This window comes from Argiope bruennichi, chromosome 3 (genome assembly GCF_947563725.1).
Source record: "Argiope bruennichi chromosome 3, qqArgBrue1.1, whole genome shotgun sequence".
Taxonomy (NCBI): domain Eukaryota; kingdom Metazoa; phylum Arthropoda; class Arachnida; order Araneae; family Araneidae; genus Argiope; species Argiope bruennichi.
In genome coordinates, this window is record NC_079153.1 from 10,063,658 (window position 1) to 10,079,045 (window position 15,388).

Genomic DNA, 15,388 nt, shown 5'->3' on the forward strand with positions numbered 1-15,388 from the left:
TTATGCAAATTACTTTAAAAATATTTTTTTACAATTAAACAATTTATTAATTTAATGATTTTATATTTAGATCTATTATGAATTTACTGTCAAACATCATCTGTTTTTGTGCGGAAAATTTAGTTTAGTATATTAAAATAATCAGTTTTAATGTAAGCATGTGAAATACCATTCAGTAAATATTCTATAAAAAAAGTTTATTTCTTCGGTTTTTTAATATTGATATTTACATTCTTATTTTGTATAACTGTAGTAATACTATATATTTTATTTAAAGCTCTAATATTTAAATTTCCTTTCAGTACTGGCATGTTTTAATAATCTGAAAAATATCCAAATCAGATTCCTAATATTATTTTTTCTTGTTCACATAAACTCATTCAAATAAGGCATGTGTTCATATATCTGAATTTTAAAATGTTAAGACGAAATAATTAAAGGGATTTTCAGTTCGAAATTCAAACTTCACCAGTTTTATTGAAGTTTGTTTTTTTCGTAAAGCTGTTCATTAGAATTGATAAACCATTGATGAACCTCTAAACAGTTCTGCATCTATTGATAGTTTTATAAGAAATGAATTTAATAAAAAAATGCAACATAAAATATATTATTATTGTATTTTAAAAAATTAAAACGATAATTTTAGAAAAATATTGACTCACAAAGGCGGAAGCACACAACACGGTTTATAAAACATTGCTGAAATCCGGTATACACACGATGGAAGTCGTTTGACTTGTGGAGACATAAATGCGGTTTTGTTCACTTGAAACCTACAACATTAATCGTGTTGGGGGGGGGGGATTAGATTATAAACAAAGGGGCGGGGTTCAAAGCGCTTATAAAGGTTGAGCTGGAGGTAAATAGTTCAAACATTTTGAATAAACAATGGTTGTGCAGTATGTAGAATCTTTGAGTCTTCTCTGAATCTTTGCTATCATAAATTGTTCTAATACAATGCCTTCCCAATTACCAATCACACATATTCACTTGAAGACCAATCAATCATACTAAACATACACTGAGCAAGTTCAGCATCTTGCTTTTATTATCTAAAGCAACCATTCATAGAGCTCATTTTTTGGTAGGTATCACATAATATAAAAACACGAAGCGACATCCACCTTGCTTCCGATTCCAGGAATAATATACATTGAGAACCAACGACAATAGAAGTGCTGATGACTTCACAAGACAAAAATACTTTGTGAATTTGCACATTTTTGAATCCCATCAAGCAACAGTTTGGTGACATAACATCAAATATCTTTAATAGATGCACACAGAACAGCAGAACCAATTGGGAGACATCAGCGATTCTTGAAGACAATGATAAGGTAGAGCACTAACACTGAAGCATAGTGCTGGAAGATGTCTGCCCGTAGAGTCGAGGCCACTGCCGAGTTGAAAGAGGAAGACACGCTGCTGCCATCCACCACTGTTTCGGCAATTAGACCTTTAGTCCTTTGAACCACTTCTTCTGAATAATTGCTGTAGCCCACAGTATTTCTAGCAGCAATGCGAATGGAATAATCACTCTCAAAGCTCAAGCCATGGATCACAAATTCATTTCCTGCATAACAGAAAAAGATTGAACGATAAAACTAAAATTATTAAGCTTCTATCGGAATTATTCAAAATCGTATGATTTCAAAGAAATAATTCTTTTTTATCAAAGAATGAAAAGAGTATTCTTTTCCTTGCAGCACACAAATACTGTATAATATTGCATTACATTGATCAATATTCTCAATATTTTATAATATTGGGAAATATTGTATAATATCATATAATATCGAATAATATTGGGAAATATTGTATAATATCATATAATATCGAATAATATTGGGAAATATTGTATAATATCATATAATATCGAATAATATTGGGAAATATTGTGCTACCTAGGATACCAACAGGCTGATGAAATTATTTGTGTGAAATATTGATTTGAAATTCTAAGTAAGTGCTGACTAAAAGTTTTTGTTAATTGGTAAGTAGAAAATGACTTTTTAAAAATATATCAACCATATGATTAAAATTACTAAATTGAAAGGGCGCTAATATAATTTTTGTTATAAATATTAAAAAAATTAAATAACTGATAAGTTATCATAATTAAAGCAAGGAAAAAGCATACACATAAAAACTTGCTGAACATTTAAAATTTATTTTTATCAAGAAAATCAAAATTTTTTATAGACAACAGCTATAAAAAAACCCTTTATAATTCTTTAAAATTAACAAAATCGACAAAATCAGTTTTTGAGATTTTAGATTAAAATTTGAATCATTAAAATAAGAAGTGCAAGATAAAGTAAGCAGCACTGTAATATTACTTTCCATATTAATATGTTACAATATAGTTATCCATAATTAACTATATCTGGTGAATGTATTTACATATAAATACCTTTAATATTTTTTTTGATAGAATTTCTGAACGTGAATGCATAAGTACAAGAAAAGAAATATAATATTTTTTTTTTGAAAAGACGTGGGAACACACAAGGGAATAAAATAATTAATATAACAATTAACTGTATATAATATTTCCTTGCATGGATTTGAATGGCATTACGAATAATAGTTGCACATTTTGTGTTAAAATCCATCTTAATATATAGGAAATCGAATATGCGTTTTTGAGAAATATCTTTTATTGTTGATGAATTTAGTTCTGAATTGGATATAGATCAATACCTGGTATATAATATCTATGCTGTGTTTTATTTGCATGGCTTCTTTTATTCAAGAGTTTTTATATTTACACACACGCAGACAGACTGTCTTTTTATTTGACATCTATAGTTCAGATATATAGAAAACTTATCAAATTTCATCATGCTATATCTAAATCTTCTCTTACTCTATCTGAATCTTCATATTCATATGCACAGCACATATAAGATTTCAAAAATGAATCTTAAAAATTCAGGTAGAACCGAAGCATTGAAATTTCATAAAAATCTAGAGTGCACTTTTTTTATCGATCAAACTATCTTTTAACTTTTCTCTTCGTATATGTGGAATAAACGAGCTGTTATTTAAAAATAATAAAAACTAAATCATTTTTAAGTAATTCTTTTAATGATTCCTGACTAATCAATGCTGGGGAATTATAAATGTACATGGACCAAAGAATGTATAGTTTTTTAGTTTATTGAAAATGTAAAAATTATTATCCATAAAATGTTATTACATTTCTTAAACCCAACTTTGAAATGTTTAGAAATCAAAGATTTCATTAAGAAATCGAATTTATTTACTACTTCCACTAGACATTTAAAAGATCATACAATGAGCAATTCCGTAAAATGTATTGAAGGAATCTGTATTTAATGAATTAAATTAAAATCAAAGGATCTTATTTATTTTCTTAATGAGGCAATTAATTTAATTATGTTCTTGATTTCTTTATAAAATTTTAATTATTTTCTAAATGGTATTCCAAGTGCTAATTCTCTCCCGCTAATAAGAAAATCCTAAAGATGGAATCTCATTAAACTTCCTAAAGTATGGCGAAAAAAGATTTTACAGGTTGGTTCACACTCAGCCAATTATAAGACGGTCAGAAGGTAGCGTATGCAGGGAAAGAGTGAAAAATGCTGTTCGATCCATGGCAAGTACTTATCCTGAGGGGACAACAAGAAGCCGTAGTGCTGTATTTTTTTCTTACTGCATATGCGTTTGTAGAATTTTTTAGGTTAGAATGTAGTAGGTTTATTTTTGGCTGAAAAAATTGATCGCTTGTCATAGATTAATTCTGACATTTTTTTTTTTTTGTACTTTCTGATACGGGTTTGTATTTTTTTAAATTTTATTTGCAATTTTTTTCTATAGTTTTTCCAAATTTAGGTATGCTGTTCTTTTTTTTAAATTTTACCATGTTAATTTATGTAAATATCCTCCGTTTTAATACGATTTGTGGCTAAAAAGATAAATTCAGGGACACCAAAACGGCAATTTATTGCCAAACATGGAATGCCTGAATCTACCTCCTGAAATTATGACAAACATAAATCAGTCCCTTTTTGCGTATGATTTGTCTTTCTAATTGTCTTTGTAAACCCACCTTAACGATTACCAAAAGGAAAAAAAAAATTACGAAATAATTTCTTCTTTAATTTAAGAATTTTTCCTTTTCAAAAGTTCCAAGAAATGATATTGCACATATATTAACTCACCATCACTTGCTTGGTGGTACCTTGCTTGATGCCAGTCAGTGTCCGTAGTCAGTTTCCATTCGATTCTGTATTCCAAGATGGGGAGAATGGAATGGGGTGGGATTGCAAATTTTATAATTAAGATGCCAGGCTCGTCACTCCACACAGTGAATTCCGGGGGAGCAGGGACAACTAATAATGAAGAGAAAATAAAAGAATACATGATATAAAATTATTGCTCTATCTTAGAGAGATAATAATTTTCAATACGATAATTAAATCAGTTCCCGTATTTGCACAAAATTTATTTAAAAAAAAGTATTATATTATTTAACGATTTACGAAATTACTTCTTATTTTATGTGTTATTATAAATATTAAATGTATTATAGTCATATTCATTTATTTAAAATACTAAATAAGTGCAAAAGTCCAGTGCACACAAATGATACGAGTTGAAGGGGGATACAAAATCTGTAGAAGCAATAAGCAGCTTGAAGTCCGTTGACAACATTTGAGAAACACAAATATCCTATTCTGCTTGATTTTTCACCAAGTTTCGTGAAATATTCTGAATAAAGACATATTCGGCGCTTTTCGACGTTGGAGATCTATATGTAGTGCCCAAAATCATCAATATACTTTAAAGCATCTTGCTGTTAATTGCCACTGTTACTCAAATCACATATGCTCTCTAAATGTTCTCTTAAAATTTATCAAGCCATATCTCAAATATAATCATGGTAGTCAGCATTTCTGATATTTCAAGTGATGATTTTATTCATTGCAATAGGTTAAAAAAAATTCGCAAATTATAATTTTAAAGCAAAATTAAGCTATAACATCCTGTTTTACTGTGTCCAAAAATTTAGATAAAGAATTAATGTATTATAATCTTAATTTATTGAAATATCTAATATAGATCGACATAAGTTTCTAAGCTATATCTATGAATAATAATACTTATTTAATTATTCCATGGTCATAATATGTAGTGAGCCACTACTATCACTGTCATTGAGTATATCTGACGAAGATGAAGATTTACAATTTACATTTTTATACTATCTGATGAAGATGAAGATGAAGATTTACAATTTACATTTTTATACTATCTGATGAAGATGAAGATGAAGATTTACTATGTATTTTTCTATACTTATGAAAGGAAATGTTTGTGTCGTGTGTATCTCAGTGTCCGCGGTATCCAGTTAAATTCATCACATTTAAAATAACGTAAGTTAGAATGCAGGTAGGCGTGATCGTAACGTATTAGCATTCCAGCTTCATTATCTTTTTTTCATTTTCTTTGTTACATTTGGAACATTTCTTCCGAATTTAGAATTAAAACGATCGAAATGCAATTTTTATTGATTTCTGTCAATTTTGTCCTGACAAATATACAAATTGTCCTCTCACACTTCCAAAGTAAAATATGCAAGCATTTTCTTTTTTCCCTGGATTCTTATTGGGTTATCATTAGGAATTGCAATACTGGTATACCGGGATACCGAGTACTGGTATTTTTAGCCATTTGTACAATTTTGTAATACCGGTATTCACAAGTTTAAATACCGGTTTTTCGGTATTTGCTAGAAATTTTTAAAATTGTATCCACTATATGTTCAGGTATCGCGAAGGTAGCAAAATAGTATACGTTTTTGTTTTTATGTCTCCTTAACGGGCGAAATTAATTAGCTAATTAATGGCTTAATTAATTGCTAAAATCTAAATTAGCGAAACATGGATTATCCCTGAAAGAAAATATTGTATCCATAACGACTCATGGAGCAACAATTATGAAAAAAGTTGGAAAGTTGATTGGTGCAAATCAGCAGTTGTGCTATGCTCATGGAATTCAGTTAGGAGGAATAGATGTATTGTACCAAACAAAATAAAGAACAGTAGAATCCAAATACTGTGGATATAGAAATTTCGGATTCCAACTTTGAAAAGAGTAAGAGTGAGAATGATATTGACAATGAAGACAATGACAATGTAATTGTTGAAGAAGATATTGCTAATGAGGATGAAATATTCACCTATCAAGAATTGCTTCCTGTAATTTATAAAGTTCGAAAAATTATTAAGATATTTAAACGTTCCCCTATAAAAAGGATATATTACTAAAATATATACTAACTGAAATTAAAACAGAATATATGTTAATATTAGATTCTAAAACACTTTGGAACAGTTTACTCCTAATGATGGAACGATGTTTGAAACTGAGAAATCCAATCCAAAAAGCAATAATCGACTTAAACCTGTGAATTAATTTTTCAGAAAGTGAATTCGACTTAATATCCAGAACTATATCAGCTCTACTTCCAATAAAACTGACTATTGAGGCATTATGTCTGAGAGATTCTAATTTATTAACAGCTAATGCAAAAATAAATTTCATGTTGCAGTCATTGAAAGAACAGCATACATCACTATCTGAAGAGTTATATATTGCATTGAAAAATCGCACAGAAGAAAGGCATACCGAAATAAAAAATGTCTTATGGTATTTACATAATTATAATGATTTTAAAAATGAAAAATAAAAAAATAAAATAACCAATTCAAATCTGATTAAGTTTAGAGTACATTTTCTTAAACTTTTTTACCCACAAACCTATCCACATACAGAAGAATTCGGTTCAATTATCGAAGATTATGATGTCACTACTGTCGATAGTAAAAAGGAATTGTCTCTTGAACAAAAATTAGAATTAGCGATAAATAAAAAAAAATTCAACGAACCAAAATGCAATCCAGAAATCAGCTATATCCAAAATCATCCGACGAGAAATCGATTTATTTGAAGATGAGGGATTTGGAGGTAAATACTTGGAAAAAGTATATCGCACATTGCTAACAGTATCCCCAACTAGCGTAGATGCCGAAAGAGAGTTTTCGACAGCTGGTAATTTTTACACAAAATTACTTTTCAGGCTTAATGACAGTACAATTGATGCATTATGTTTTATAAGATCACATTTCAAAAATTTGTAATAGTATCACAGACTGAATAATGATATTTATATATATATATATATATTTTTGTGATTTTAATAAATAAGGTGTTTTTTTTACTTTTTTGTGATTATATACTGTAATAATTTATAAGTTACAAATAATTTTTTGTGAAATTTACACTCTCTAACAAAACCTGCAAACAAAACAAAGAAAACACCTGTGTTTTCTTTCTTTTTCTAAAATTTCTATTACCGGTATTAAGTTTTAAAAAATATCTAATACAGGTATTGAAATTTTGGTCCGGTGTTGCAATCACTAGTTATAATGTTAAAAACTTTTCAATTTTATCTGTTTAAGTAAACAAATGAAAATTAATATTCATGATATGTATTTTTCATGAAAATTTATTTCAATACGAAATTTAAATTCTAAATCATATTTTGTAAAAAAAAAAAAAAAAATCCTAGTTTCAATATTTTTTTTATCTTTTTTTCATTTTTCGTTAGTCGTTTGCAATTCAAAGCTCATTATCACAGGTAATAAAGATTCTAAAATGTGTGAATACTTGTAAAAACTAATGTTATTTTTAAAATTTAGTTGACATAATTTAATTTTATGTTATATCAAATATTATATATATATATATATATATATATATATATATATAGAGAGAGAGAGAGAGAAAGAAACAGTTAGAGAGAGAGAATAAAAAAAAATTGTAAGATAATAAAAATATCAAAAGTATAATTAAACGAAAATGCTTTCACTAACACCTAAACCTGGAAATAAATAATAACCACTTTTTCAATAACAATTTGCAGCTAATTATTTATGATTTCATTTACTTTTTGAAAGAAATGCTGCAATAATTATAGTTCTGAAATTAATAAGGGAATGCGTGAAATTACTTGCAATGCAATTTAGTTTAAAACATTTGCAATTAACATTCATTTATGTACTTAAATGGGACATAGGTACTCCAGTAACTTAAATAAAATGAAATAAATTTATCTGTAAAATGTAATCTGTTTGCATTTTATAACTATTACGATAAATGAAAATTTAGGAAATGAAGTGATTGGTGTGATTAATTACCAGCGTGTTATTTACTTATTAGTTAAATATTATAAAGTTTAAAGTCTCGGATTGTATTCGAATGAAAATTGAGCTACTTGCTTTGCTTGCTCATTTGTGACAGATCTCACATAAATTCTACAGCCCAGCCTTTACTTAAGTATCTGTGAATAAAATAATTCAGGATGAATTTGAAATATTTTGAAAATATAAAAACAACAAGTTTACTGTTGTCATAACATATTGAATTTTGAATCCATAGAATAGAATAAAATGACTGTGCATATCAAAAAAATATGTAAATAAAGCATTGCATATTTCCTTATCTGTTTAATGATCTGAAGTTTTTCTTATAGAATAAGATTTATTAAAATATATTTTAAAAGAAAATATTTCCAGCAAATAGTCAATTTTTAAAACTATTATTATTTACAATACAACAACATACATACAACAACACAAGAGCAGTTAATTTATTCTCTAAAGCCATAGTGATAATCATCACACTAATTTTCGGAATACTTCATCGGTTATTTTTTTCTATGGAATAAAATAAGTGATTAAGGCTAAAATATCGATTTTGTAAAGGTTAAAATATCTATTTTATAAAAGTTAAAATGTAGATGGACATCGTAAAAAATCCTTCTCAAGAAAATGAGAAATGATATCAAAATACTTTTTCTAAGCGAAATAAACGATGAGTAAATAAAATTTAGACGGCGCTAAATCCAATCTTGTGCTTCACAAACAGAATATTTGCTCAATTTCATTTATTTACTAAACACGACCTGTTGCTAGCTTATAGTTTTGGAGCTGCGACTCAGGGAGTTTTTTTCGCTTCCTTTTTCCTGTACTGGCTATTTAAGAAGAGTTTGTGATTTTGTTTTTTTCGACACGTGACTTGGTTTAGAAGGCTTGATTTTTGCCAGCTGCTGAATGCAATGAGAATCCTGGAGAATGCATTACTTCAGAATCCAATGTTGCTAGAATTTTGAACGATGCATTACAATCTTTTATATATTACAGGAAATAATTATAAGGGAAACAATAAAATTAATGCGAAAATAATCAGAAAGAGCTTGTTTAGTTTAGTTTAGTTATATTAAGGTCATTTAAAAGCCACATTTGGGCTATTTTGGGACGGACCTCCTAACTTTGAGCAACGATCAGCTAACGAGGACGACGCCTGAGCCGTCACCCCTTACTCTAAGTTTCTATAGCAGTGTGTGGACGTATGGTCCGACGGATTTAACGTGCACTAGACTGTGCACTGTGCTGACATGACCGTTCTTCGGTAGAATCCGGTTTCGAATCTGGAACCCTTCAGTTCCGAGAGAAGCCTAGACTTTACTTCGAGGTCAGGTCGGCCCTGAATCAAAATAAGGTAAAAAGTAGAAAATGAAAAAAAAAAAAATTATAAAGAAAACTGTTCAATAACGAAAATTTAGGTCATTATATATTTAAAAAAAATTATTTATAGAAAAAAGAATCAGGCACCTTATTCTCTTCAAATAGGAAATTCAAAACTGATAACAAGATTGTTAATTACAAAATAAACCGAAAATACTTCGAAAATGCAATTTTTCCTATGCAAATTAAGGAAAAAATCAATCGCATGAAAGGAAAATAAACTGTCATTTCAATTATTGAACAACTTTTGATTTTTGATTTTTCACAAAATTGATTTTAACCAGTTAATGTCACATAAAATTCGTCTAAAATAATTATGACACTTAAGCAAATGAATTCAACAAGTAAAAAAAAAATATATTCTTTGAATAATAATCGTCAAAAAAGAATCAAGAGAATTTGGAACAAAATCAATATATGCATTCCAGCCAAATAATTTCAAATAATTACGAATTCGCCACCTAAGGAGTTCATTAAAATAACTTCGCAATCATTAAGTCTACAAAATATTTATCAAACAATTGACAAATGCTCATTCTTTTCTTAGAATTTTTCAAAACCCAGTTATTTTCTCCTGTAATTATAATGTATAAAATGCTCGTGCCTCATTATTCTGAAAAATAAAGAACTGGAAGCTGCCGCTTAAAGTCCTTTTCTGATCTAAATTTTAATTACCCGCGACGCTAACAGGCAGCACAGCGTTAGATAATCAATTATTCCAAAGTACCTTTCATTTAATTGATTTTTGAAGCAAACTAATATAGTGAATGCTCCTGGCTGGCTTCTTAATTGAAACAGAATTTTCGACGTGGAACAATGCTTTTATACGATTAAGCTCAATTCTCTTATTATTTCGGATTCTCCGAGGGTTTGCTTTTCAAAAGGCAGCAAAGCGGTTTATTGGTGAGAAAAAATAAATAAATAAACAGGGAAAGGTTAGACAGCGGAAATGCCAGAATCATTTACGCCTATCCCGAGTTTTAACGTATTTATGTGTAAGTAAAATAAACGGAAGGAATTATCTTGATGATATATATAGCTTTCTGGAATTAGAAAGCTAATATTGTGAATAAAGAAGACACTGTTTAGTAATCCTGCTGCGTTTCAAAAGTTTGGATGAGAAAATCTTCTTCTAAAGTGGATTGCGAAATAGGATGCGTGTGTTTTGTTAAGGAATTAAGCTAATAGGAAGGCTTAACAGACTATTTCAAAGCATTTATCGATATATGGGTATTGGGCGTTTTTAAGGGGAATTGAAATTTCTATTAAGGATTTATAAGCTTCAAGAATATTTTGCTTAACTTCTTACTGTCCTTTTTATCCTATTAGTCAGTGGATCAAATAAAATCATCTTCGCAATATGACTTTTATCCTTCAATGAACGTTTGAGATAAGACTAATTAATTAAAATAACTTCATATTATTATTTATTTACTTTGTGTAGCTAATTAATCGATAAAATAATAAAATGTAAATTTATTTATAAATTATATAAAATAAATTCATCTTTTTCTGATATTTTTGCATTTGTAAGAGATAACAGAATATATATAACAGTTCCATTTTATTTCATTTATTTTTTAAAAAAAATCTTCATTTTCCCGAAAATATTATTTTAACTATTCGTTACAGATGTTAATATATTAAAACGCATATTAATTTAATAACAATTTATTATATTTTTGACTATCATATTAACAATTAATTTGCTGCAGCCCTTCATCTGAAATCAGTCCTTCCTAAATACTTCGATACTAATATATCTCTATTCATACATTTTTTTAAAAAAAATTCTTTGAATTAATTGAAAATTTGAATGTAAATTTATGGTAAGAAAGTAATGAAGATTCACTTTTGATAGACAATTCTATGAAAAGCGAATTTAAACTAATAAAGATAGTTAACTTTCCGAAATTAATTGAAAATCAAGCAACAAAGAAAAAATATAGCATACTTTTAAATTCTCAATTAGAAGTTAACTTGCATTATTCTTCGAACATTAATTTTCTGCAATTTCAACAGCTAACGAAAAATTAACTTATAGAAAATAGATAGAGTTATGTTTGCAGTTATTTTAAAAGTAAAGAGCATTCAATGGTGTCTTTATAGCATTCAATTACTTCGAAGTACTTAAACAAATTATCTTATTTTATTTGCCTCGCATAATTAGCTGGGGATATTAATTATGCAGATAAAGTAAAAAAAAATCTTTACTTTAAAAGGAAGTGTAAACTAATTAAGCTATCTTACAGAAACACGTGTGTTGCAAAATATTTTGGCATGAGAAGAATTTAACAAACTGCTTTAATTTGAACTCAGATTAATTTAGGTTAAATTGGAGTTTCTTTTAAAGTTAAATAAGGACTGTTTAGGAATTTCTCTGAACTTCGTTCCTACGCAGGCGGTAGAACATTAAGCATCTTCTGATTGAACTATCGCATGATGCATCATTTGTGATATTGAATTTTAAATTGTGTTGAGACTTAACAAGTTTAATTATGTTTTTAATTTATTTTTGCTTGGTTTTATATTTTCATTTCTATTTCCCTGAGTATGTTTTACATTCTAATTTTCCGATTTATTTCTATTCGCCCTGTGGAGAAAATAGATTGTTGCGGGAAATAAAAAAAGATTAAAGTTTAGTCTAATCGAGTTATTTTTTTTCGAAGTTTTCGCTGTTGTTTATGGAGTCATTGACTCCACGTCTCTGAAACTCTATTTAATTTGAATTATGCAAAAATTTAAAAAAATAATTCTATAATTAATATTTTAAAATATTGCATTACATATTTTTTGTTAAATTTTAATTGTTATTAACATTAGTGTAATTCCGCAATATCTAAACCAAGTAAACACTCATTAAAAGATTGTTTGGATTTTTCTTATAAATGTTTTCCAACATTTAATATTATAACATTTAACATTTTTAATATTCATATTTTTAATATTTTTTTGTAACTACATGATTTCAAGAATGAATTGTGTTTCCAAACTAAATTCCAATACTGTTTACAAAAAGCAAAAAAGAAAAAGAAAAATGGAGTCATTTTTGACTCCATGTCTCTGGCCGCGTGAGGAAATTAATTCACCCAGTTACGGGTTAACTTTTAACAGGGTAAGCATAAAAAAGGTAAACATAAATATGATGCATCCATGAAGTGAAATTGGTCAAAAATATGATAGATATTAAAAGTTTTAAAAATTGAAACCAAATATCAATAAATTATTGAGATTATTTTTGTTTATCCGAGTAAATATAAAAAAAAAATATTTAAAATAAATAGTTGCTTCAAATTATGCTTATTTCACATAACATGTTTGTATAATTGATTATATATCATAACTTGAATAAAATCTTTAAAATATTTTCAGTTGTTGTGATTAAATTATTTATGATAAATATTATTGATTTTTATTTTATTTAAACAAAATTTTTCATATTTATTAAACATACCTTCTACAAAAATATTTAAAGGACAATCATATAAAATAATAAGTAAATATGAAATAATTAATCGTGGATTTCAAAAATTTTAAATATTTAACCAATAATCGTACATAAAAAAAATGTGAAAAGAATATTACCGTTTCTTGGATAAATACATTTAATTTAGAGAATCATATTTAATTGCAGTTTTTTTTTGTGTGTAAATCGATAGAATTTTCACAAAATTTGAGCAAAAATGCAAAATCTTCTATTTATGTATTTATTTTTATATGTACCCAAATCATTATTGGCAGGAGGTAAAAATGATAAAAAAAATTAATTAAATATAACACTGTGTAATTACAATCAATCATTCCAATAAATATTAAAATTTATTCTAAATTAAATAACATATAATTTGATTTCTGAAATTCTGAAACTAAGCTACCAAAATTTTAATCTGAAGAGTATGATAATGTTTTCATATTATAAGAATATATATATAATATTTGCTGATATCTTCAAAAGAGTTTCAAATGCTTGTTGAAATATATAGGTATAATAAAACAGTTAAAAATTTTGCATATTTATTTCTCAGTAGATAATAGATTTAACTAAAATACTTCTAAAATATTTAATATAAATCAGCTTAAATCCAAATAGAATATTGCATTTTGAAATCTGCATTTGAATCATTAAACAACTTGATTTAAATTACATGAAATTAAACATTTACCTTTATACATTTTAGATCTTTTAATTCCTGGTATATTAGGATTAAAAATAAAAACTAAAGCCATAAGGAAAATTAATACATTTCGGTCTTTGAAAAAGACTTTTAAAGTAATGGTGAAGAGAAATAACTTAGACAAATAAACGTACTTACTATTAAATTAAATATACTATTCACAGGTTATCATATTCACCTCTATGAATTAACAGACACATATACAGATTTGTAATATTATTTCCCAATGTATTGTATTTCGTGAATTTATCGGAATTGCCAAAAGCTCTAAAAGTTACTAGTAACAAATAGTGATTTGTGTAATCACTAGATTACTCTCAGAATTATGATGATGAAAATTTTTTGAAATAATTTCCTGTCGCAAATTGTTTAAAGCGTTGTTTAAAATTAAATGTTTGCGATTCAGAGACATTCGAATTCTTTCAATAAAACTTAAGACACCGCACAATGGATGCTTTGCTATGTTAAAAAACATGAGCATGAGTATTTAAAGTAAATTTAAATATTTATTTGCCACAGTAGGCCTGTTCTATTAAATGATGAGAGATGTAATAAATGTTTAACATAAACTACATTAGAAATGAGATATATATTTAATAATTGCGTTATTGACATTAGATAGCAAATCCAGAATATATTTGGTTTAAATCTGATGTAGAGATTTTTAACTTTTATCTAATAAAATATAAATAATTAAAACTATATAAAATGCTAATAAAAATAATCACATTTGCAACACGTGGTTACTCGAAATAGTTTTCAATATAAAGATAATCGAAAAATAAAAACAAATCGCCAGAATTCATGAATTTTAATAACATGTTTATATTTTCAAAAAAAAAAAACTTATCATGTTCCTAACTACGAAATTTCCGTTTTTTGTTGCAATGATATCAAAATAAAAATGTATCTTTCAGATATTACCTGGTCAATTAGATTCAAGATATTATGTTCTCTTATAAATTATTTAGGCATTAACCAACCAATCTAATAAGAAAAAGAATAAGAACAGGTGCATGACTCATTTACTGCATGATTCATGTTTCGATTTTCATTAAAGTACAAAAGGAAGCCTACATAATTAACCAGGTTCCGTAGTTCCGTATTAAATATTCAGATAGATTTAAAAGAATGCAGTAATAAACTGCTATTTTTTTTTCTTAATGTCAATTTTAGAGGTTGCTAATGAAAACTCAAAACTTACTTCCTTCAACTAAAGTTATCTTTCTCTTTACTTTCCCCATGGTGTTGCTAACAACACAGTGATAATCCCCAAACACGGATGCATCTTTAATTTTAACCTGAAAAAAAAAAACATGACAAATGTTAAAAATAAAAAATTCTATTAGATAAGTACTAAATTCTTACAAATGAGACATACAATCATTAGAATAATTTATAAATACATATAATATGGATATAGTACATTAATAGATACAGACAAAGTAATTTCAACTAATCCTTTAGAATTAAAATTACAAATTACAAAATAATTAACAAAGAAAGATTCAAATATATTCACAACTGGATAAATTAAAATAATTCAACAAGTGATTGACAATGTCCCCACTGAATAAATAATTCTGGTAAAAAAAC

The 15,388-nt window shown here is 27.1% G+C and overlaps 1 protein-coding gene across 1 annotated transcript in view; it reads right to left on the reverse strand.

The window, feature by feature from the left end:
• Positions 1 to 283: 283 nt before the first annotated feature.
• The window catches only part of LOC129963715 (protein amalgam-like), a 248,914-nt gene continuing 233,809 nt past the window's right edge, over positions 284 to 15,388 (reverse strand). Inside the window, exons 7-9 of the mRNA XM_056078237.1 lie at positions 14,997 to 15,093; positions 4,188 to 4,358; positions 284 to 1,573 (exon numbers count right to left, since the gene is read on the reverse strand). Of these exons, the coding sequence (XP_055934212.1) occupies positions 1,311 to 1,573; positions 4,188 to 4,358; positions 14,997 to 15,093 (531 nt within the window). The 3' untranslated portion in view covers positions 284 to 1,310. The remainder of the gene's footprint in view (positions 1,574 to 4,187; positions 4,359 to 14,996; positions 15,094 to 15,388) is intronic.